General features: G+C 45.4%; 1 protein-coding gene across 2 annotated transcripts in view; it reads right to left on the reverse strand.

Moving 5' to 3' along the window:
- Positions 1-23,602, reverse strand: part of MACROD1 (mono-ADP ribosylhydrolase 1) — a 1,081,925-nt gene that overhangs the window by 97,827 nt on the left and 960,496 nt on the right. Inside the window, exons 7-10 of one of the 2 annotated variants that reach the window (XM_029614734.1) lie at positions 10,669-10,699; positions 8,195-8,268; positions 3,322-3,403; positions 2,411-2,445 (exon numbers count right to left, since the gene is read on the reverse strand). In XM_029614734.1, the coding sequence (XP_029470594.1) occupies positions 2,441-2,445; positions 3,322-3,403; positions 8,195-8,268; positions 10,669-10,699 (192 nt within the window). In that variant the 3' untranslated portion in view covers positions 2,411-2,440. The remainder of the gene's footprint in view (positions 1-2,410; positions 2,446-3,321; positions 3,404-8,194; positions 8,269-10,668; positions 10,700-23,602) is intronic. The other variant, XM_029614733.1, reaches the window with a different exon arrangement.

Raw genomic sequence — 23,602 nt, forward strand, 5'->3', positions numbered from 1 at the left:
TCTGCCTCCATCAGTCTCCTCCTCTGCCTCCATCAGTCTCCTCCTCTGCCTCCATCAGCCTCAAATGGTCTCTCCCACCTGCCAGTGAGGTCATAATGACAGGAGGAGGCTTATAAAAGTCAGAGCTGCCTGGGCTCAGTGGCATTTCACAGGAGGGCAGCAAGCACTGAGCATCTCTCCTGGCTTTGGCTCTCAGAAGACTGAAGGACCTGAAGATTCTAGAAGAGAAATCAAGCAAAAGAACCAAGGTGGACTACCTGCAGGTAAGTGGTGTAGTGGTGAAGAGTTGATATAGGTCACAGGGGAAGCTGTGGCCTATTTATTTTAGTGCCCCTGCTAGAGTGTGCCGGGGGAAAAAATAATCCCTTTTTGTTCTCTTTTCATTTAGGGAGGTGCGGCATCCTTTGGCTGCCCTCCCCCTTCCTGGGTCTTGAAAATAAGTCCCTCCTCTACCTCCATTAGCCTCCTCCTCTGCCTCCATCAGCTCTTCCGCAGCCTCCATCAGCCTCAAATGGTCTCTCCCACCTGCCAGTGAGGTCATAATGTCAGCATAATGTCAGCTTGGAGAAGGCTGAGGGGGGGGATATGAGGGGGGGGGGGTCTTTAAAATCAGGAGAGTTCTAGAACGGGTAAATGTGACTTGATTATTTACTCTTCCAGATAATAGAAGGTCTAAGGGATACTTCATGAAGTTAGCAAATAGCTAAGTTAGCAAATAGCACATTTAAATCTAATCGGAGAAAATTCTTTTTCACTCAATGCACTCAATGCACAATTAAGCTCTGGAATTTGTTGCCAGAGGATGTGGTTAGTGCAGTTGGGTTTAAAAAAGTGCAGCTGGGTTTAAAAAAGGTTTGGATAAGTTCTTGGAGAAGTCCATTAACTGCTATTAATCAAGTTGTCTTAGAGAATACCACAAAGGCTGGCATCAGTAGCAAGGGATTTAGTTAATATTTGGGTATTTGCCAGGTACTTGTAGCCTGGATTGGCCACTGTTGGAAACAGGATGTTGGGCTTGATGGACCCTTGGTCTGACCCAGTATGGAAATTTCTTATGTTCTTACCTCTAGCTCCACCTTATGCACAGTCAAGCTCATGGGACAGACCGAAAAGGAATGAAAATCCCACTAAGGGCCATCCCACTAAGGGCCATCCCACTAAGGGCCATCTAGTTGCTGACCGAAGGATCGGCCACAAACTAAAGGCTGTACAGATATGAGGTTTCCTGCAACCTGTTGGTGATAAGTGCTAGTTGCACTGAAATTAATCTTAAAGTTGGATTTTAGGCTAGACTCCGAAAGATGTAGAAGTTATTCAAACAGTTTCTATGTAGGACAAGACAAAAGATTCTAGGGCCTTGTCCTCATACCAGATTATACATTTCCTCTGTTTAAAATCATAAGTCCTTCTGGTGGACTGAGGGATTTTACTGCATCCTTTTTAACATTCAGGACCAGAGGCTGGATGCTGAGATTGAGCAATGATCCCTTGTTTTGAAGATATGAGATGAACAAGACCCCAACTTGATCAGGTTCTTCAGAGACATGTCCCAAAGGAAAAGAAATGATGAAAAATCCTACATAAGTAACTCTGGGACAGAATTTGAAAAAACCACTGGGGCCTAATTATGGAAAAATAGACATTTGTAGAAAAGAAGAACCCCAATGGAAGAATATATCTGAACACTATTGCACACAAAAATACACTGTATGGAAAGGGCCATGTGGGAATTCCTATGCATGCTCAGAAAAGCTTTCCCACAAGCCTCTGAGAAGTGATCCCTGTTGGCGCTACCACCCACATGCATGACTGGTTATCCTGCTTGTCCTCAGAGAAATATGATATATAAGTATATGTGTATGGTCTAGGTCTGTGTTTAGTAAAATATTTGTACGAATATTTAAAATACTTATTTCCTGCTCTATAAACCATTCTAGAGAATTACAATTTGACATACAAATAAAATATAATAATGGATAAAACAAATAATGATCAGTATTACCCCCTGCCCTGCAAGATCAGTTATCTATAGGCACAGAGAGGAGCACATGCACCCCCACATCAATAGCACAGCAGCGAGTTTAATGCTAACACAAGCAGTGCTGATTAATATTTGATATGAAGCCACTGCATAGCATTATCCAGGGCTGAGCATGAGAGAGACCCCATATGTGGTTCTCCTGCACCACTACAGACATCCCTGCACTAAAAAATCCATCCCCCTTCCCCAACTAGACACTGCATTTTGGCACTGCACGTAGTCCTGGATACTTTGTTTTGGTAAAGAAAAAAACCTCAAAATGTGAGACTGCCAACTTGTGATTTGTTGGCGAGCAGGATCAGCAAGGACATGCATGCCGCTGGATTACTCATCTGCATCTCACAGCACACAAAGGGTTAAGCATCTTACCCGTCACAAAAAGCGAGAGAGAAACTTGATTCAGGCTGTAATACGAGAGAAGAAATGACATGGTGGGATGGGAGGAATAGGAGAATAAAAGGTAAAGAAAAGTGCCAGAGGCTCCACCTCTTCCTGGTGCCAGTTTATAGCCTGCATCCCTCAGCCTACCTATGCCCTTAATGAGATTTGCATGCTAAGGGCAGAGACCCAACATAAAAATCCTAAAAATAATAGAACACATATACAGTAAAAATAAAATACCATAATCATTCCTTCCTAGAATATCGACTAACTCCCTAGTCACTTTTAACCCAAGGGGAGCCTTCAGGTCAACTATGAGCCTGCTTCTCCTGACTTGTGCCATACTGTGAGGGCACACAGAGGGGCTGCCTGCAGTGCCACATGGACTTCATGGAATGAGGAGAAAGGGGGAACAGATCCTGTTAAATGTTGGGACTCTGATACAGGGAGTGGGGTGGGGGATCACAGTGCTGAATCGGCAGAAACGCCTCAGAGGCTGAATCAATGGCTTAGCGGCAAATGTCTGCTGCCATTTGGAAGGTCCCTGGTTCAATCCACAAGTCAGGTATTCTGTATCCCAGATTGGCTGGGCCTAGGAATGCTGCAGAAGCAGTATTCACAGCCCTGATGGAGGGGTGGGGAAGTCATCAATATAGGGGACATCTGCTGGCCGGATTTAGAGCCTGGAGGGAGCCCTAGTGCTTGGCTTCTGGCCTCGGAGCCATTGCTGCGATGACCAGACTAGGAAGAGTAGGAGATGGAAAATTCCCAGGTACTGGAGAGTAAAGGCTCATGGCAGCAGAATTCCAGCTCTGGTTCCAACTGAGCTGGAATAAAAAGGAACTACGGTGTCGAAAAAAAACAAAAACAAAAAACAGTAAAGAAAGCCTCAGAATTACCTATTGGGAAATATTCCAGGAGCTTCTTCTTGTAAATTTCCTCATCCTTCTCCAAGAACACACAGACAATGATGCGGTCCACCTGCAACCCAGAATGAAAACAACATGCTAAGGGGCAGTGCCGAATACCTTCATCGTGGACACTTAAAAAGGCATCCTTTTCTCTGGTTGGTGGGCTTGCACTGCATAATATCTATCAGTGAGGCACTACACACGTTCTGATCAAGATCTGCTCTTCAGCTGCCTGTGCTTTCTTCAGGCAATTTCCCAGCTGTCTGCACTGGGACAAAGTCCATGGGTGCTTTTTACCTATGGATTTTACATCAGTTTTCACCAGGGGCGTAGGGCGACTGCTGAAATTGGTGGTGCACCAGGAAATTTGCTGCGGCCAGATGCCCTAGAACACAGTCCACCCTCCTACATCACCTTGTGAGCTCTACTTTCTTTGATGCAAAAAGCCTATCAATTTTATGCTCCCTGCAACCCAATCCTTAGAGAGAAAATGAGCTAAATCCATCCCTTAAAATAATTGCCTAATCTACTAACAGCAGTTACAATAAAATATGTGAATGAAAAAAGTATTTTCTGCAAGAACATTCAAAATCATTTTCTGCATGCAAATGAAATTAAGAGCAAACTTCTGTTTAAAATAGAAATGAGAAAGAGAGGGCTATAATACTGTAAAAGCCAGTGATGATAAGTACCATAATTTTCACAGCAAGAATTCAAGTTACAGAAGAACTGGACCTTTACAATTCAGCAAACCCTCACCAAATACAAAATAGAAATGTGCCAACAAAAACTGTACTGGAAACCAGAAGCTTGACTGTATTAGTATTCCTTACAAATATCAAGCAATAAAATCAAGAGATAGAAGACTTCATATTATTAAAACCATGCTAATAAAAAAATAAAATGTCAAACACAACCATGAACATCCAATAATTTTTAAAAAGTTGCATAAATTTGTTCTAATATTTTACAATCATCAATAAAATATTTCAAAACGTCTGATGAAAACATCCAATAATTTAAAAAATGTTCTTTACATTCCCCCCCCCCAAAAAAACAATAAAATGTTTCAAAACAATAGACACTTCAAATTACACCCAATAATTAAAACTAATAAGGATTAAAAAAAATCTCCTGAGACATTGTGATTTCCTCTCACCCTGAGAATATCATATATTGGGAGAGGTAGGAGATTCTCTTATTCACACACACATACTAACACATTGATTCTTTAACATGCTCCTTCTAATATACATAAGAACATGCCTACCTCTGTACATATGTTCCTGATTTATGGTTCCTGATTTATGGTTCACAGTTACATTTAATTGAGTTTATGAAAGTTCTCTTTTAATAGTTTTTCTGTATACTTGTGTTAATGTATTCTGCCTTGAGGCGACTGTTTTAATGTATTTCCGCCCTGGAGGCGACTGTTCAGTTCCTTGTAAACCGGTGCGATATGTATTCTTTACAGGAACATCGGTATATAAAAATTAAAAATAAATAAATAAATAAATAAACATGCCATACTGGGTCAGACCAAGGGTCCATCAAGCCCAGCATCCTGTTTCCAACAGTGGCCAATCCAGACCTTAAGAACCTGGCAAGTACCCAAAAACTAAGTCTATTCCATGTTACCGTTGCTAGTAATAGCGGTGGTTATTATCTAAGTCAACTTAATTAACAGCAGGTAATGGACTTCTCCTTCAAGAACTTATCCAATCCTTTTTTAAACACAGCTACACAAACTGCACTAACCACATCCTCTGGCAACAAATTCCAGAGTTTAATTGTGCGTTGAGTAAAAAAGAACTTTCTCCGATTAGTTTTAAATGTGCGACATGCTAACTTCATGGAGTGCCCCCTAGTCTTTCTATTATCCGAAAGAGTAAATAACTGATTCACATCTACCCGTTCTAGACCTCTCATGATTTTAAACACCGCTATCATATCCCCCCTCAGCCGTCTCTTCTCCAAGCTGAAAAGTCCTAACCTCTTTAGTCAAACAGTCTAACTTCAGTTAGTCAGCCAGAGTGACTCACTGCTCTCTTGATTAACAAATGTTGGTACCTATTCAAACCAAATCACACTACCTCAACACCTTTCCAAGGTGAGTAACTGAACTGAACTGAACTTTTCAACCTTTTTACTTGGGTATACACTGCTCTTAGTTTATTTCTAGCTTCTGGCTACTTTTTGTTTTTTTTTTTTAAAATACAAACACTCAGTTTTGCTTACTAGCTGCCTTACAGACTTTTAAAAATAAACACACTACCTACTGCTTACTAGCTGCCTTATTGACTGACTATTTAAAAATACAGTCTAACTTGTTTATTCACTCCCATACTGACTATTAAAAGCACAAACACACTAAATAATATTCCCAAATAGTTAACTTTGCCCCAATACTTTTAAAAAAGACAATGTCCCAAGCAAAAACTAATGCTAATGCTCTCACACAAACATCCTTCTCTTTCACACACAGAGGCAAGCCAGATTGCTACAAATCCCTACAGAGAAACTACATGCTAATCAAAATACTGCACCTTTGTCACAGACAGACCCTTACCTAATACAGAATAAAGAACTATAAATTAGATACAGAAACATGTAGGCAAAACTGAAACGGAAACCAAAAGAACCCAGACTCTGTGAACTCTGGAATACTGAAGGAAAAGCAAAATACAAATATATAAGAAATGCATTCTCAAAGATGGCATATTCCAATTGTTGTTTGATCTTATTTTTCTAATTGGTTGGTCCTAGTCTCTTTTTCCCCCTTGTCTATCTTTTCCTTATTCCTTTTTCAGGGTCTCTTTTATTCTGTTTTTTTCTCTCTCCTCCTGTCTTCTTTCCTTCCTCCACACACACACACAGACTCTCTCTCACATGTGTGCTCTCACACATAAGCTTTTACTCATACAGGATCCCGCTCTTGCATTCTCTCTCACATACACACAGGTTCCCACTCTCATGTGCTATCTCTCACTTGTAGGCTCTCACTTTCACATGCTATCTCTCATACAAAGCTCCTATTTCAATACACACAAGCTCTCTTACATGCTCTCTTTCACACACAGGCTCCCATGCCCACACATACACATACACACAGGATCTCACTCACCTGCTGTGTCACGCATAGGCTCCCATTCCCCCTCAGACACACCTAAGTTTTCGCTCTTATATGCTCTCTCACACAGACACATAGGCTCTAATATACAGGCTCCCACTCCCATACATACGTATACACACAGGCTCTCACTCTCACATGCAGGTTGTCACTTTCTCACACAAACACAGGTTCTCACTCTCACATGCTGTCTCTGACATATAGGCTCCCATTCCCCATACCCAGACATATACATTCTCTCTCACTCAGCTTCATACTGCCACACAAACACAAGGGCTCTCACATGCAGGGTCTCATTCTCACACGCAGGCTCCCACTCTCACACACCCATACATTCCCTCACACCCACACAAAGGATCTCACTCCCACATGCTCTTTCTCTCTCTCTCACACACACACACTCAGGCAGGCTCCCATTCACATCCCCCCAAGCAGGCCCCTATTCACACACACACCCAGGCAGGCTCCCATTCACACACAACCCAACACTAGGTGGTGCACCATTCACACTGCACACTGCACACACACCCACACTCAGGCAGCTTACTATTATCTCTCTCACACATACCCACGCAGGCTACCATTCACTTACATACTCAAAGAAAAAACATAGGCAGTCTTCCCATTGGGTCTAGAAGGCTGCTGGCAGTCCAATCCCGCCTGCAGCCGAAAAGAGGAAGGAACCCATTCTCCCACTGCTCCTAATGTGCCTGCCTCCATGCTTTTCAGAACATGTGGGGCTAGCATTTCCTCTATGCTAATCTTGTAATGCACGAGATCAGCATAGAGCACATACTGGCTGCATGTAATTTGAAGGACAGCACACAGAGAAGCGGAAGAACGGGCTTCTTTCTCTTCTCGGCTGCTGGTGGCCTCCCAGACCTCTTCTTTCTTCAGCTGCCGGTGAGATGGGGTCCGCTGGCAGTCTCCAGTGCCGCCATGCCACGGTATTTTTCCCGGAAACTATTTACTCAGTACCACAGGTTAGTAAATCCCCCTGGGGAAAATACCACAGTTTAGTAACGTAGCCCCTTTGACTGCGAATCCTCTGGGGACACCTGAATGTAACTTGCCTTGAACTACCAATGAAAAGGTGTGAGATAAATCTAAATAAATACAATACATGAATAAAATATAATCCAAATTCCTTAAAATATAAATACATTAATATAAACAATAGTACATTAACAGTCTAGAACTGTAACCTAAAACCACCCCACTCTCATTAGAGAGGGATATACTACTGGGCCATTACTCAAATAATTCACATCAGTAATATAGTTATCAAAACAACCCACCTTTACAAATCCTCATGCTACTCAAACCCACCAAATACCTACAAACATAACTACCATGCCCCCACCCCTCTAGCCCCTAGTCACTCCTAAAGCTATATTAAGTTTGAACTGAAGTATAAGTAGCATTAAAAACATGTCAGGGGCAAGGAAAAACTGGAAGGTTACCATACAAATAAATAGAAGGAGATAGCAATAGAGACCCACACACACTCAGGAGCAGAAAACACACACACAAGTAAGGAGGGTGAGAGTAGTGACACAAACACACAGACAAAAGAGAAGAGGCTAGAAACACAGGCAATGAGGGGGCTAGGAGAGATACAAAACACACACAGGAGCTGGGAGGGGGAGAAGAGAGACACAGACACAGAAGCAGGGAAGAGACTGGGAGAGAGATCTGAGGTGCGCCTCCCTCATATACATGACTCTTTACCTTCTCCTTATTCTCCTGCAGCCAGAGTCTGATGGTGTTCAAAGCCACATCCGCAGCTGCATCGCCAGGGTAGCCTGCAGAATCAGGAGGGAAGGCATTTAATGCACAGAGTAACGGGTGGGGGGAGTACTAAGGGGAGTCTGGGATTACTGATGAGGAGGATCTGAAGAAAGCAGATATTTTAAATAAACAAAAGGGTGATAAATCAAAGGCAAGGACAGAAGTGACTGTGGAATGAATGTATTGTCATTTATCAAGAAGGCAGTATTCAAGGTACTGGAACCAATTAAAGCAAACAGCTAATGGGACCTGATGGAGAACATCCTGGAATTCCAAAGTAGTTAAAAGAGGTGCAGACTGTGTTCTTCATTCTGTTCAACTTATCACTTGAAACAGGAGAGATTCCAAAAAATTGGAGAACAGCATATGTATTACTGCTCTACAAGGAGGAAGTGGAAAACTACAAATCTGTTAGTTTAACATCAGTGGTGAGTAAGATACTGGAGACATTACTGAAGCACAGAATACACAATAGTGCAGTAATTTGAAGACAGTAGGTTCATAGGCAGCATGGTCTCACAAGAGGAAGTCTTGCCAACAAACCTTGACTGATGTCTTTAACCAAGTGACCAGAGTAGGTCAGGGGGACTTACTGTAAATATCAAAATACTCAATATACATTGCTCCAGTTTTCTTACATTTTTATCACTGCTTCTCATAGAAGTCTAGTGATCAAACTAGCCAGTCTGAATATTGAAAGAAAAATTATAAAATGGGTGAAAAGTTGGTTGAACCACAAATATCACTGCTAGCCCCAGTCCTTTTCAGTGTCTTTATAAGTGACATCTTCCATACCTTTTGACCATTTTCCAATTTTAGAGAGAGAGAGTCATATTTTTCATCATATCTACCAATTCTGGCTTGTCTGGTTGGTTAAGAATTTTCATATCATCTTGTTTGTAGATGATATGAAAATTCTTAACCAACCAGACAAGCCAGAATTGGTAGATATGGTTAAAAATATGACTCTCTCTCTCTAAAATTGGAAAATGGTCAAAAGGTATGGGGACTGTGCTTTAATTCAAAATCTGAAAAATCATGCATTTGAGATGCAGAAATACATGTGTCAAATACCTCTTTGAAGGTGAAAAACCAATAGTCACCAAACAAGAATTTATTTATTTATTTACTGAGTTTTATATACCGTCGTTCGGTGAAGCCATCACATTGGTTTACAAGATTCAAAAGGTAGTATCTTAACATTCAAATAGTTTGCAGGCTTTGATGAAGTATCAGAATGAAGCATCTTCCATAAAGAATGAGCTCTACGGTCATCACTCTGATAAGTGCAAGGTAGCCAGTCAGTTTGAGAGAGCAGTTAGGTATAACTGCTAATAGGTATAACTGGGAAATTGACAAGATGGAGGCCATTCGAAGGAAAGTCACAAAAACTGGTGCACGGCCTGCACTATACACTATAGAGCTAAAGATGTCCTCTCTACAAGAAATATTCAAATAGTTAGCAGGCTTTGATGAAGTACCAGAATGAAGCATCTTCCATAAAATGAAACTCATGAGAGGCTGAAGGTCACAATAGCTAGTCGTATACCTCTGTTTTACTACTCTCCTTCTTTTGCTGCTTGTTTTGCCATTTATTCATTTTTCGTAAATTTGAAAACATAACTTCTTTATAACTTGTTTTTGGAACTTACATTTCATACAATGTTAAGATACGAATATGATGCTGATGAATTTCTATGTGCGATATTGTTACACCTTGTATGCCAACAAAAGTTTATAAATATAGAGTTTAAAAAAAAAATTAAGCTGAAGGGAAGGAAACTTCAAGGAATGTGAGGAAATACTTTTTCACATCTGGATCTGACTTTCAGTGGAGATTGTAGGAGCCAAACCAATCCCAGAATTCAAGCACTTATGGAAGAGAAACAAAGTGGCAGAGTGAGGAAGAAGCCCACAGATCAAGTAAGACTTGTGACAGTACAGCAGACAGGCATAAAGTCGTCATTGCCTCCTCTAGTGATATCATTACTTTCTGTACTTCTATAGTGATATCACATTTTCATTTGCTCCTCTCCTACTGCATTGACAACTTCAAGGACTTAATCCAACCCTTGTATCTCTGAGAGGGAAACCGAGAGAAATACATTTTGGCACACATCAGCCTTCATTGACTGAATTTGATTGGCTAATATTAGATATGATGTCATAAGCATGGTTCATGAACCAATCAGACCCCATTCAAACTGAGGTAATCCTTGATGCTCTTGATGAAAGATTTTCTACGCTAATGACTTGGCTGTAACTTTTCTGCTTACTGCAGAATGCTGAACTCAATCATCCTGATTTTGGCTGGCAGTGAGAGAAAAGACGCATTTGTTTATTATCTTTTTTAAAGCAGGAATTCCTAGTATTTTCTAAAATGTCCTTTTGCTGGGGTCATCCTTCATACTCACCATAGACTCCAGTGGAGATACAGGGAAAGGCCTGAAAACAAAAAACAAAAATTCAAACCTTGGGATGATTCTACACACCCATACAGACCACAGCCCTATTCTCTGAGGCCCATATGGACCGTAACCCTGTACTTTCAGGCCAATATGGATTGACATCCTGTGCTGTCAGTGCTCTGTCTTTTCTCTGCTATTTTGGGGGGGCGACTACATAAACCGAGTGCTTTAATCACACTATTGAATATAGCCAGCTATCTTAAAGTAGCTAACTTTAAGCGGCTAACTTTAGGACAGCTCTTTGGCTCAACCAAACAGCCAGCAATGTTAACCAGCTAACTCTGAATATAGGAGATAGCCAGTTAACACAGCAGGCTCACGCAACTCCTCCCAGTTATGCTCCTGGAACGCCCCTAACTTAACTGGCTAAATTCTAGCCAATGCCAAATATTCATTTAGCTGGCTAACTTCTGACTTAGCTAGCAAATGCTTCTGAATATGGACCTCAGAGTGTCTACTTTGGGTATAACACGGTGCACAAGCTTTAGAAAACATAATAACATAACATAGTAATGACAGCAGGAAAAGACCAAATAGTGCATTCAGTCTGCCCAGCAAAGTTTCTTATGGTAGCCACTTTGTGCAGGTTACTCCCATGTTTCTGTTTAGGGTAGAAATTGCTGCTGGTTACCCCCAAGCCTTATATGCTGTAGTTTTAAACAGCACATTCTTCCTGCATAACATGGCTTCTCAGGCCTGTCAACTGGGGAATGGAGAGATTCCTTTCCTTGTCATCTCTGTGATCAACCTGAAGAAAAGAGGAATAATCCCCCTAAAGGAATTATTGTAGAGCATACACAGACCTTACAGGAATATCCCACTGATCTGTGCAATTCTGTAGAATACCCTAGTTCCTCTCTATAGACAGACCCTCAGCTGCAGGCATTATTATTATTTAAAATACTTTTATACCACCACTCACCATGATATTGTAGCAGTTTACAATATAAAATCACAAATACAAGGTATAAAATACCGTACATTGTTTTCTGGTCTGGACTCCATTCATACTCAATGCAAAAGGAGAAATTACTACTTACTTGATAATTTATTTTCCTCTAATAACAAATGGCCAATCCCCACAAGTAGTTTGTGCACCTCTACCAGCAGATGGAGACAAGAGTCATGGACATGTAGCCCTGCCCCTACATCAGCCAGTATCCTCTGGAAAAGCCAAACTGTGGACAAACTGAATATACTTGAAAATGGTTATAAACAATCAACCACTCGTGCTTCCAACCAATAGGGAACACTAAGCTCAGACAAAATAATGAACATTCAATAACCTGAGGGGCTGGTTAGGTCACTTACCAGTCCTCCAACAAATAGCAGGAACAACACTCTGCATCGTTCACACCTAAAGGGTGAATCAAAGGCAAAAAACAAACAAACAAAAAAAAAAAAACAGCAGCCAAGGGCAGGTCGGGGGGGAATGACCTGCCTTCATTAGATGAAAGGAAATTATCAGGTAAATAGTAATTTCTCCTTCCTCTGCATTCAGACAGGCCAATCCCCACAAGTTGTACCAAAGTTACTCCTGATCAGGGCAGGAGGCTGCCCTTGGCCCAGTCAATACCACCCGTGCAAACGCGGCATCCTCTCAAGACTGAATGTCCAAGCGGTAATGCTTGGAAAAGGTGTACAAGGAAGACCATGTCTCTGCTCAGCAAATTTCAACAGGAGACAATAATTGAATCTCCACCCACGATACCACCTGAGCCCTCATGGAATGCGGTCTAACCTGCTTTGGCAAAGGAATCTCAGCATCCACATAGGCAACCATGATGACTTCCTTATCCCAACGGGCTATAGTTGCCTGCATCACCAGTTCACTCTGTTTACCTCCACCTTGGAGCCCAAACAGTCGATCAGATGTCTGGACAGATTTATTAACTTCCAAGTACTGCATCAGATGCTGCTTGACATCCAAGGTATGCAAAAGATGGTACTCACTCTGAGCTCTATCCCTATCCAATGTGAGCAAGGAAATAGATTGATTCAAATGAAACTGAAACCACTTTTGGCAAAAAGGAAGGTACAGTCCGAAGCTGCACTGACCCCGGAGTCACACGCAGAAAAGGAAGAAAGAGCCTGAAGTTCAGAAACCTGACATGCGGAACAGATTGCCACTAGAAAAACTCTTCAAGGTAAGAAGCAGCAAGGAAAGGCCACATAATAGCTGAAAAGTAGGGAAAACCCACCAAGAAATTCAGGACCAGAGGCACCGGCAGCCACAAGGGAGGATGAAGAACCTTAATTCCTTTCAAGAACCAGGACACATCCAGATGAGAAGACAAAGGCCCACTATTGACTCGCCCCCTATAACAAGCAAAAGCTGCCACTTGAATCTTCAAGGTTTCAAAGCCAAGCCTTTACACAATCCTTCCTGTAAAAATTCCAAAATTAATAGAATTTCAGCTTTGAGAGGCTGAGAATCGCACTCCTAATACCATGCCTCGAAAATGTTCTGGCCTGAAGCAATTTGGAAATCACTGCAGCAAATTAGAAATCACTGCAGCAAAATAACCATGCTTCAACAACCAAGTGCTCTCAAGAGCCAAAACATAAGAAAAAAAAATTGACCTGGCTCGTCATGTAGAATGGGTTCCTGCCATAACAGATCCTTTTGAAGCGGCAGTCTGCCCACCAGTACTCTCTACAGATTAGCATGTCACAGTCTCCGGTGCCAATCTGGAACACCAAAAGTAAGGTGTCAGCCTGACTTTTGATCTTCTGAATGATCCTGCCTACCAGAGGCCAGGGCAGGAAGACACAACATTTTGCCCTGTGGCCACACCTAAATGAGATGCCCAGCACTTTCAGATCTCTTCTCTGACTGAAGAACCGTGGAACGTTCAAGTTGCCTGAAGTCGCCAGCAAGTCTAGATACAGGCGATCCCAGTGCTCCACTATGAGCTGAAAGCCTTCGTCCGCCTACTCCCACTCTCCTGGGTCCAAGCTCTTCCTGCTGAGAAAGTCAGACCTTATTATTGTCCTTTTTGGCAATGTGGGAGGTGAATGTGTCTAGAAGATGTTGCTCTGCCCATACCATGAGTGTATCTAACTCCTCCAACACCTGTTGGCTTTTGGTTCCCTCCTGAAGATTGATGTACGCCACTGTTGTTGCATTGTCTGACATTATCCTTACTGCCCAAGCCTCTAGATTCTCGGCAAACTGAAAGCACACCAACCGTACTGCCCGTGCTTCCAAGTGATTAATGCTCCACTGCCGTTCCTTGGCATTCCAGTAATCTTGCACCAGTAACTCTTGACAGTGAGCCCCCCAACCCAGGAGATTTGCATCTGTCATGAGCACTGACCAAGGAAACTCCCTTCCTGAGATGATCCACCTGCAACAACCACTGCAACTGGACGCTCACCTCCATGGCCTCACCATGTAGTCCTGCGACAGCAAACTCCATTAGAAAAGCAACGAGCATTGAAGAGGCTGCATATGCGCCATGCCCAGGGGTCAAGCTCCAACGTGACTGCCATCAAACCCAGGACCTGTAGATAAGACCACACAGTTGGGCGAATAATCCTGCTCAGGGTTTGAACTTGGGCAACCAACTTCTGAATGAGACTCTCTGGCAGAAACAATCTGCCCTGCTTTGTATTAAAATGAACGCCGAGATACTCCAGCATCTGAGATGGCTGTAAACTACTCTTGGCCAAGTTCACCACCCAGCCTGGATCCTGCAGAAAGGAGACCACCCTATGGAAAGCCCAGTGGTTCTCCTCCACGCTCTTGGCTCAAATCAACCAGTCGTCCAGATACGGGTGAACCAGGATGCCATCCTTGTGCAAGGTTGCTGCTACCACCACCATGACCTTGGAGAATGTCCTGAGTGCAGTGGCCAGCCTGAAGGGCAGATCCTGAAACTGGTAATGGGAAACCACAGCATCCATTGATGTTCCCAGTGAATGGGAATATGCAAATATGCCTTCGTCAGATCCAGAGATGTGAGATATTCCCCTGATTGTACCACCATTATGGAGCGCACAGTCTTCATTCAAAAATGGGTCATGCTCAAATGTTGATTGACTCCTTTGAGATCCAGGATGGGTCATAAAGACCCGTCCTTCTTAGGTACGACAAAATAGATGGAATAGTGGTCCGTATTTTCTTACAATTTGGGGACACGAATTACAGCCTTCAAGTCCAATAGCTTGTGAAGTAATTCTAGAGCATAGCAGTCCCCCTAGGGTCTGGGATGGGAGAAATCAGGCCTTCAAGCTCAGTGGTGGACGGGGGAGGAGCTTCTATATCCTCCTCCAATGGGCTACCTTTCACTTCATCTGAAGGCTCCACTCAGCAGTGGAAACCGTGCAACCAGGAGAGAGAAGGTCCAATTCCATCCCTTCTCCCATGCACTGCTCTACCCACCAGTGCTCAATCAGGCCGCGCAATGACTCTGTGCCCTACTCTTCTCCCAGCTCCCTCTCTGGAGGCCTGCCTCTCCCCACCAAGACCTCTCCGACCAACAGATTGGTCTCTGCAGGTCTCTGAGGTCTCTGCCTCAAACTCTTCGTCAGGGAGCGGGCTGAACAGGGGGAGGTCCGGGATGGGGTCATACTAGAAGGGGGATTCCAGTGGTCCTCCACACATGAGCGCCATGAAGCTGTCTGCATTCCAGCTCTGTAAGGGTGCCCCTGATGAGTCTATGGCAGGCAGCACAGGAAAAGATGGTAACTGAGCCCTTTTCTTCCTCTTAGGACCAGTATGGCAAGCCTCTGTGTCGAGGGTCCAACTGAGCTACCTCTTGACGCTCGTGCAGTCGGTCGTCTGATCTGTAAGTTCCCTCTTCCTATCATCCCCAGCTTTGGGGGTGGTGGTGGGGAGGGCACCTTGAATAGGCAGGGCAGCATCACACTGCCAATATTTGGATTAGTGGAGGAACAAGTACCTTCCCTCCCTCATCTCCCCTCTCACCCATCTCCCTGTCTTTCCTCTTTGGTTCTGGCATTTCTCCCTCTCCTTTCCTCATCATTAAGCCCTCGGAGGGACCCTGCAGACAGTATTCCTGGTCTGGATCTGAGCCCGAACAACTACCAGCTGTTTTCCTCATGGGGGTGGCATGTGCCTGGCTCCCCTTCTTGAGTGGGGGCTCCATTACCTCTGGCTCACTTTGGGTGGGAGAGAGAGATGTGTCTACTCCTTCAGTGGGAGGTGGCTTTGTCCTCCCTTCACGGATGCCCCTTCTTGACAGGTAAATGAGTCACAACATGAACTGTGACATCAGGTTTTTTTTAAGCATTTCAGTGTGGCAACTTGTGGGATGCAGTGGCCACAAAGGATTCAAAGTTATTCTCTGCGTGTGAGGAAAGGCCGTCTTTGGCGGCCTCCATTGCGGAAGGTTTTTCGGAGAAATGCCTTGAAATATAAGTTTCTCAGCCCTGTTATTCTCAAAGTAAACAAATACTGCCTTTTTAAGGGCACCGTCCCTTTTCTACATAGGAAATACTACCAAGTCATCACACCCGCCAAGGCGTGCACCCCCCCTTTAAAGCTTGCCTCTGGCACACTCCATTCAATTCTTGAATTGCATCCAGGAGAGGAAAGAAACATGATGCTTTGTGTAGGGTGACCAATATGAGGTCTTTCTTCTGTGCACGCATAGATTCACTCCCAGCCACCTCAAGCGTCTTAAGAGTCTGAGATAACAGACCTGGCAACTCATCTCTATAAAAGAAACAGAACAGAGTTTGATGTGGCTCTAAATCCGGGGAAATTTCCTCAAAAGGGGAGAAACCCAAATCATCGTCAGTGTCATCTTGATCCACATCCTCCCAAAGGCCATCAGGAACCAGTGCATCGTGGTTTTGCACATGGTGGTGGACAAATTGTGACTCAGAGCGAGCAATACTGAATTAGGAGGCATTACCACATCTGAAGGGTGCCTCTGTAAAAAAGTCTATAGTCCCTGGAAAAATTCCACCCAGGAAAAAGAAGATGGGTCCATACCAGGCCCCATAGGTCCAAACCTGATGTCCTCTGAATGAGTATCTCCTCAGAAAGTCTCTGCCATTCGATCTACTGAAGAAGGGAACACCCTTGTCATGTCACCTACAGTCCTACTCTCCACTGACCAAGGGGATGGACCAGCATCGGCAAAATCAGTAGAAGGGAAATCACCTCAAGCATCCAGGTAGCACTGATACAGATTCGCAGAAAGCCCCGGCTGTAGCTCCCTTATATGGCAAGCAGCACAAACCGTTAACTGCTTAGACTTCTTTGACAGCGGTGCCACGTCTCAATAAGTTATGCACTCAAGAATGCACTCATCTACGTGCAGAATATGTGCACAGAAAACGTGCTCAGCTATGTGCAAAGTGCGCACAACACGCACTCAGCTACGCACTCAAAACATACACCCCGGCAGGCTGCAGAAGTATGCACACAAACAGAGACTGCGACCTTATATGCACAAGGAGGCGTGTATGTGTACGCCGGCAGCACACTGCCACATGGTGAGAAGGCGCACAGAAAAGCGTGCAAAGGTGCTGCTGTGGCCTACTATGCAACTCGAGATACCAAGTTTGGGAGCAGGGCCTAACCAAAGGCTGCTCAACGCGCCAAGCCTGCACTGCCTCCTTATCTCACTAAATTCCCCAAAGACGTGAGTGGGAAGACACTGAACACCAAGGCTGAGGAGGTGAGATAGGGAAAAGAAAACCTCCCTAGCTTTCTTCATTTTTGTTCTTTTTTTTTTTTTTTTATTTGAGCACAGCCCTTCCTTGCTGAAGGCAGGGACAGGTCTTTGGCTATGGGGGGAGAGACTGAAAGCCTTACCGCCAAGTCTCTCACGGCCTACAACTGCTTTCTTTTTTTTTTGTGTCCGGTAGCCTACTGAACACAAGGTACTCAACTGAGGGAGGTACCTACCTGTATCACCTCAGGAGGCAAGCGGTGCTATCCAGCTTCTCGTTTTTTCCTAAAAACATCCACTTTTTTCCTCTTTTTTTTTTTTTTTTTTTTACTACAAGCAATCCCCAGTAAGAACATAAGAACATAAGAAATTACCATGCTGGGTCAGACCAAGGGTCCATCAAGCCCAACATCCTGTTTCCAACAGAGGCCAAACCAGGCCACAAGAATCTGGCAAATACTCAAACACCAAGAAGATCCAATGCTACTGATGCAATTAATAGCAGTGGCTATTCCCTAAGGGGTAGATTTTCAAACAAGGCGCGTTGGCGTACTTTTGTTGGCGCTCCAGGCGCCAACAAAAGTACGCGGGATTTTAGTAGATACGCGCGGAGCCGCGCAATACCCCTAAAATCCTGGATCGGCGCGCGCAAGGCTATCAATTATGTATAGCCGGCGCGCGCCGAGCCGCGCAGCCTACCCCCGTTCCCTCCAAGGCCGCTCCGAAATCGGAGCGGCCTTGGAGGGAATCCTCTAACACCCTCCCCTCCCCTCACCTTCCCCTCCCTTCCCCTACCTAACCCACCCGCCCGGCCCTGTCTAAACCCCCCCCTTACCTTTGTCGGGGGATTTACGCCTCCCGGAGGGAGACGTAAATCCCCGCGCGCCAGCGGGCCAGTTGCGCGCCGGGACGCGACCTGGGGGCGGGTACGGAGGGCGCGGCCACGCCCCCGGACCGCCCCGGGCCGTAACCACGCCCCCGGACCCGCTCCCAAAACGCTGCCGACACGCCCCCTAAACGCCGCAACGACCGGGCCCGCCCCCGACACGCCCCCGACACACCTCCCTCGGAGAACCCCGGGACTTACGCGAGTCCCGGGGTCTGCGCGCGCCGGTGAGCCTATGTAAAATAGGCTCACCGGCGCGCAGGGCCCTGCTCGCCTAAATCCGCCCGGATTTGGGCGGATTTAGGCGAGCAGGGCTCTTAAAATCCGCCCCTAAGTAAACTTGATTAATAGCAGTTAATGGACTTCTCCTCCAAGAACTTATCCAAACCTTTTTTGAACCCAGCTACACTAACTGCACTAACCACATCCTCTGGCAACAAATTCCAGAGCTTTATTGTGCGCTGAGTGAAAAAGAATTTTCTCCGATTAGTCTTAAATGTGCTACTTGCTAACTTCATGGAAAGCAGAGTTGCTTACCTGTAACAGGTGTTCTCACAGGACAGCAGGATGTTAGTCCTCACATATGGGTAACATCGTCAGGATGGAGCTCAATCACGGAAAACTTTTGTCAAGGTTTGTAGAACTTTGACTGGCACCTACTGGGCATGCCCAGCATAGCACCAACCCTGCATCCAGCAGGGGTCCCCCTTCAGTCTCGTCTTATAGTAAAAGTACATGCGAAAAATAGGAAAACGTAACGAACCCAACACCGCGGGGTAGCAGGTGGGTTTCGTGAGGACTAACATCCTGCTGTCCTGTGACAACACCTGTTACAGGTAAGCAACTCTGCTTTCTCACAGGACAAGCAGGATGGTAGTCCTCACATATGGGTGAGTACCGAGCTGAGGATGCCTGAGCAAAGCACCAAATGCACCCAAAGACGTGCAACAGGCACAACAACTGGGATCAAAATTTGGTTAAAAGGGCATCCTGAACCCTTATGGGTCGGTGGAAGGCTGTTGGTACATTAATTGGCAAACAAGTTGTGTAGGACAGACTGGCCGAAGATGGAATCTTGTCTGCCAGTCTTGTCTAAGCAATCATGGGCTGCAAAGGTATGGAGAGAGCTCCAGGTAGCAGCTTTACAAATGTCAGTAAGTGGCACCGAGCAGAGGTGCGCTACTGAGGTCTCCATGGCCCTGACAGAGTGTGCTTTGACACGGTCTTGGAGCGGAACGCCTGCCTGCTGATAGCAAAAGGAAATATAGTCCGCTAACCAGGAGGAGAGGGTCTGCTTTCCCACAGGTTTACCCAATTTGATGGTATCAAAAGAGACAAACAATTGAGTGGACTTTCTGTGGGCGGCTGTACGATCTAGGCAGAAGGCTAGAGCACATTTACAGTCAAGAGTATTCAGAGCCTGTTCTGGATTTGAATGGGGCATGGGAAAGAAGGTGGGTAGTATAATGGATTGATTAATATGAAACTCCGATACTACCTTAGGCAAAAACGTATGGTGATTGTGGAGTACTACCCTGTCAGGCAGACGTTTAGTGTAAGGCGGGTAGGTGACCCACTAACTCTGCGAGCGGATGTGATCGCCAGAAGAAAAATCACCTTCCAGGTGAGATAGCGGAGATCACAGGAGTGGAGAGGCTCAAACGGCGGTTTCATGAGCCGCCCCAAAACCACGTTAAGGTCCCAAGAAGGGGCTGGAGGGTGCAATGGAGGTTTTAGGTGCAGCAAGCCTCTCAAAAAGCGTGTTACCAGGGGTTGTACCGATATGGAGACATCCCCGACACCTTTATGGAAGGCGGCCACCACACTGACATGCACCCTGATAGAGGAAATTTTCAGGCCAGACTCTGACAGGTGCCAGAGATAGTCAAGAAACTTCGCTGTTGGACAAGTGAAGGGGTCGATGGACATGGAAGTACACCATACCGTAAATCTGTTCCATTTATAGCGATAAGACTTTCTTGTGGAAGGCTTTCAAGAAGCTACCAGGACAAGGGAAACTGGCTCTGAAAGGTTAAGAGGTTGAAGAATTAACCTTTCAACATCCAGGCAGTCAGAGATAGGGCCTGGAGGTTGGGGTGACGTAAGCTTCTGTCATTCTGAGTGATCAGAAGCGGATCCTTCCCCAGAGGAATGTGCTGGTGAATTGATAGGACCTGAAGTATTGGAAACCACATCTGGCGTGGCCAGTGAGGGGTATCAGAATCATCAATCCCCTGTCCTTTCGCAACTTCACGAGAGTCTTCGAAATGAGTGGAAGTGGAGGGTATGCATAAAGGAGACCTCTGGTCCACGAGAGGGAGAAAGCGTCTCATGGCTGCAAGTGTTGGCTGCGAGTGAGAGAGCACATGTTTTCTACTTTGCGGTTGTGGATTGTTGCAAAGAGGTCGATCTGAGGGTAACCCCAATGTTGGAATATTGAGTCCGCTACTGTGGGGTTGAGGCACCACTCGTGCAGTTGAAAAGTGCGACTCAGCTTGTCTGCCAACACATTGTCCACTCCCGGCAAGTAGGTGGCCCTGAGGACATCGAGTGGGAAAGGGCCTCCGCCCATATCTGTGCAGCTTCCTGGCACAGGAGGTAGGAGCTTGTTGATGTACCACATGGCCACCTGGTTGTCGGTTTGAATCAGGATGACCTTGTTGGTGAGGTAATCCTGAAAGACCCTGAGAGCATATCTGATTGCCCGAAGCTCTAGGAAATTTATCTGGTGTTTGGCTTCCTCTGGAGACCAGATGCCCTGAGTTTGCAGGTTTGCAACATGTGCACCCCAGCCGAGGTTGGAGGCATCTCTTGTCAAGGTTATTTGAGGTTCTGCAACCTGAAATGGTAGGCCTTGAAGAAGATTGGATTGGTTTATCCACCAAACCAGCGAGAAGCGGAGCTGGTTGGTGATGTGGACAATGGTGGACATTGGCTGAGAAGACTGAATCCACTGCGATTTTAGAGTCCACTGCATTACTCTCATGGCAAGGCGGGCCATCGGAGTGACATGCACCGAGGAGGCCATATGACCCAATAAGATCAGAAAGTGACGTGCAGTTGAGTGTTGTTGAGACTGCAGTTGTTGGGCCAGAGAAGCGAGAGTGAGAGCCCGATCCCGGGGTAGGAAGGCTTTCGCTTTTAAAGTGTTCAAGTCGGCCCCTATGAACGATAGGGTTTGAGATGGACCTAGCCTGGATTTCGGATAGTTTATGAGGAACCTTAGGGAGATCAGGGTATGCAAAGTGACACGTAGGGACGCCAGCGCAGTTTGATAAGTGGGAGCCCTGATCAACCAATCGTCGAGATAGGGGTAGACGTGGACACCTTGAGTCCTGAGATAGGCTGCTACCATGACGAGACACTTGGTGAAGACTCGTGGGGCAGATGCTAGGCCGAATGGCAACTGGAAGTGATTTGGGCCTACTAGGAACCGTAGGAATCTGTGATGTGACGGAGTGATTGAGATGTGCTTGTAAGCATCCTGGAGGTCTAGAGAGCAGAGCCAGTCTTCCCTTTGCAGAAGGGGACGTAGAGAACCCAAGGTCACCATCTTGAACTTCTCTCTTTGTAGGTATTTGTTTAAGGCGTGAAGGTCCAGTATTGGGCGAACGCCACCTGACCTTTTTGGGATTAGAAAATACCAGGAATAGAATCCCTGGCCCTGCTGGGAGAAGGGTACTGGTTCTATTGCCCAGGACTCGAGGAGGATGGAAACTTCCTGATCGAGAAGGTGAGAATGGTCGGATGTTCCCCATGTCAGCCGAGGTGGGGAATCCGGTGGAACGGTGAGGAAGTTGAGGTGGTAACCTTGAGTCACTACAGCTAGTACCCACTGATCTGTCGTGATCATGTGCCACATGCTAGTGAAGTGGCACAATAGACATCCTACAGGTACGGAAGGAAGAGGAGGCTGGGCACTGCTCTCTAGGAAGGAATCAAAATCCAGATGCCGGGCCCGACTGATGGGCTGGCTGTGTCTTTTGGGTCCGAGGTTGTCTGGATTGGCCTTTTTGGTAAGGCCTGGAGGGACGACCTCTGGAAGCCGGAGGGTAATATCTCCTTGGTTTGTACACAGGCCTCTTGGAGTCTCTTCTGAAAGATATCTTGAAAGAGGAAGAGTAATCAGAAGATACTAAGGAGAGTTGGCGGAGAGTCTCATGGTGGTCCTTGAGCTGCGCCACTGTTTCTTGAATCTTTTCTCTGAAAAGATTATCCCCAGCAACAGGGTAAGTCAGCTAACCTATCCTGTACTTCTGGTCTGAGGTCTGAAGACTTGAGCCAGGCCCATCTTCTTGCACTTATTCCTGCTGCAGAGACTCTAGAGGCAGTGTTGAAGATGTCGTATGCAGCACAGACCTCATGCTTGCCAGCATCTAGACCTTTTTGAGCAAAAGTATGAAGCTGGTCTTGAAACTGTTCAGGTAAAGATTCAGAAAAATCTTGGATCTTTTTGAACAGGTCGCTATTGTACTGTGTCATGTACAATTGGTAGGAAGCAATGCGAGAAATTAGCATTGAACCATGAAAAACACGTCTGTCCAATGCATCCAGGGACTTTTGTTCTTTTCCTGGAAGTATAGAAGAATGAGGTTTGGAGCGTCTTGCTCTTTTCTGGGCTGACTCCACAACCACTGAGTGATGATCTAGCTGAGATCGTTGAAAACCAGGAGCAAACTGAACCAAGTAAGTAGCATTTGTCTTGCGATTGACAGGTGGTACAGAACCTGGATGCTCCCAATTTCTTTTCAATAGATCAATAAGGATCTCATGTACTGGAATAGACATGATTTCCTTAGGAGCATCAATGAACTGGAGTGCTTCCAGCATTTTGTGCCTGGAGCCCTCTTCTGTCTGAAGCTGAAATGGAATTGTTTCAGACATCTCCTTTATAAAATTAATGAAAGACAAGTTCTCTGGAGGAGAACGTCTTCTTTCTTCAGGAGGAGAGGGCTGTGAAGGTAGATCATCAGTGTCCTGGGAAGTGTCATCGGTCCAGGGATCATAAGGCTCATCACCAGCTCCCATGGGATCATCAGATGGGAGAAATGGTGCTAATCTGAAGGTCCAGGCCTAGGCACCGAGGGCATTGATGGTATCGGAGGTGGCACCGACGACATCGATGGAGGCATCGAAGGCATCGATGGCATCGATGGAGGCATCGTAGGCATTGATGGAGGCACCGATGGAATCGGTGACATCAATGGATGCATTGGTGGCAGCACTCCGTAAGGCGGAATGGAGATCGGTGTTTCTTCTTCATATGACGATAAGGTATTGGTGTGGAAGGAATCGGAGCCACCAGTTCCCTCGGATCCACTGGTGGAAAGGCACCGATTAAAGC

Source organism: Rhinatrema bivittatum, chromosome 8, assembly GCF_901001135.1.
Source record: "Rhinatrema bivittatum chromosome 8, aRhiBiv1.1, whole genome shotgun sequence".
Lineage (NCBI taxonomy): Eukaryota > Metazoa > Chordata > Amphibia > Gymnophiona > Rhinatrematidae > Rhinatrema > Rhinatrema bivittatum.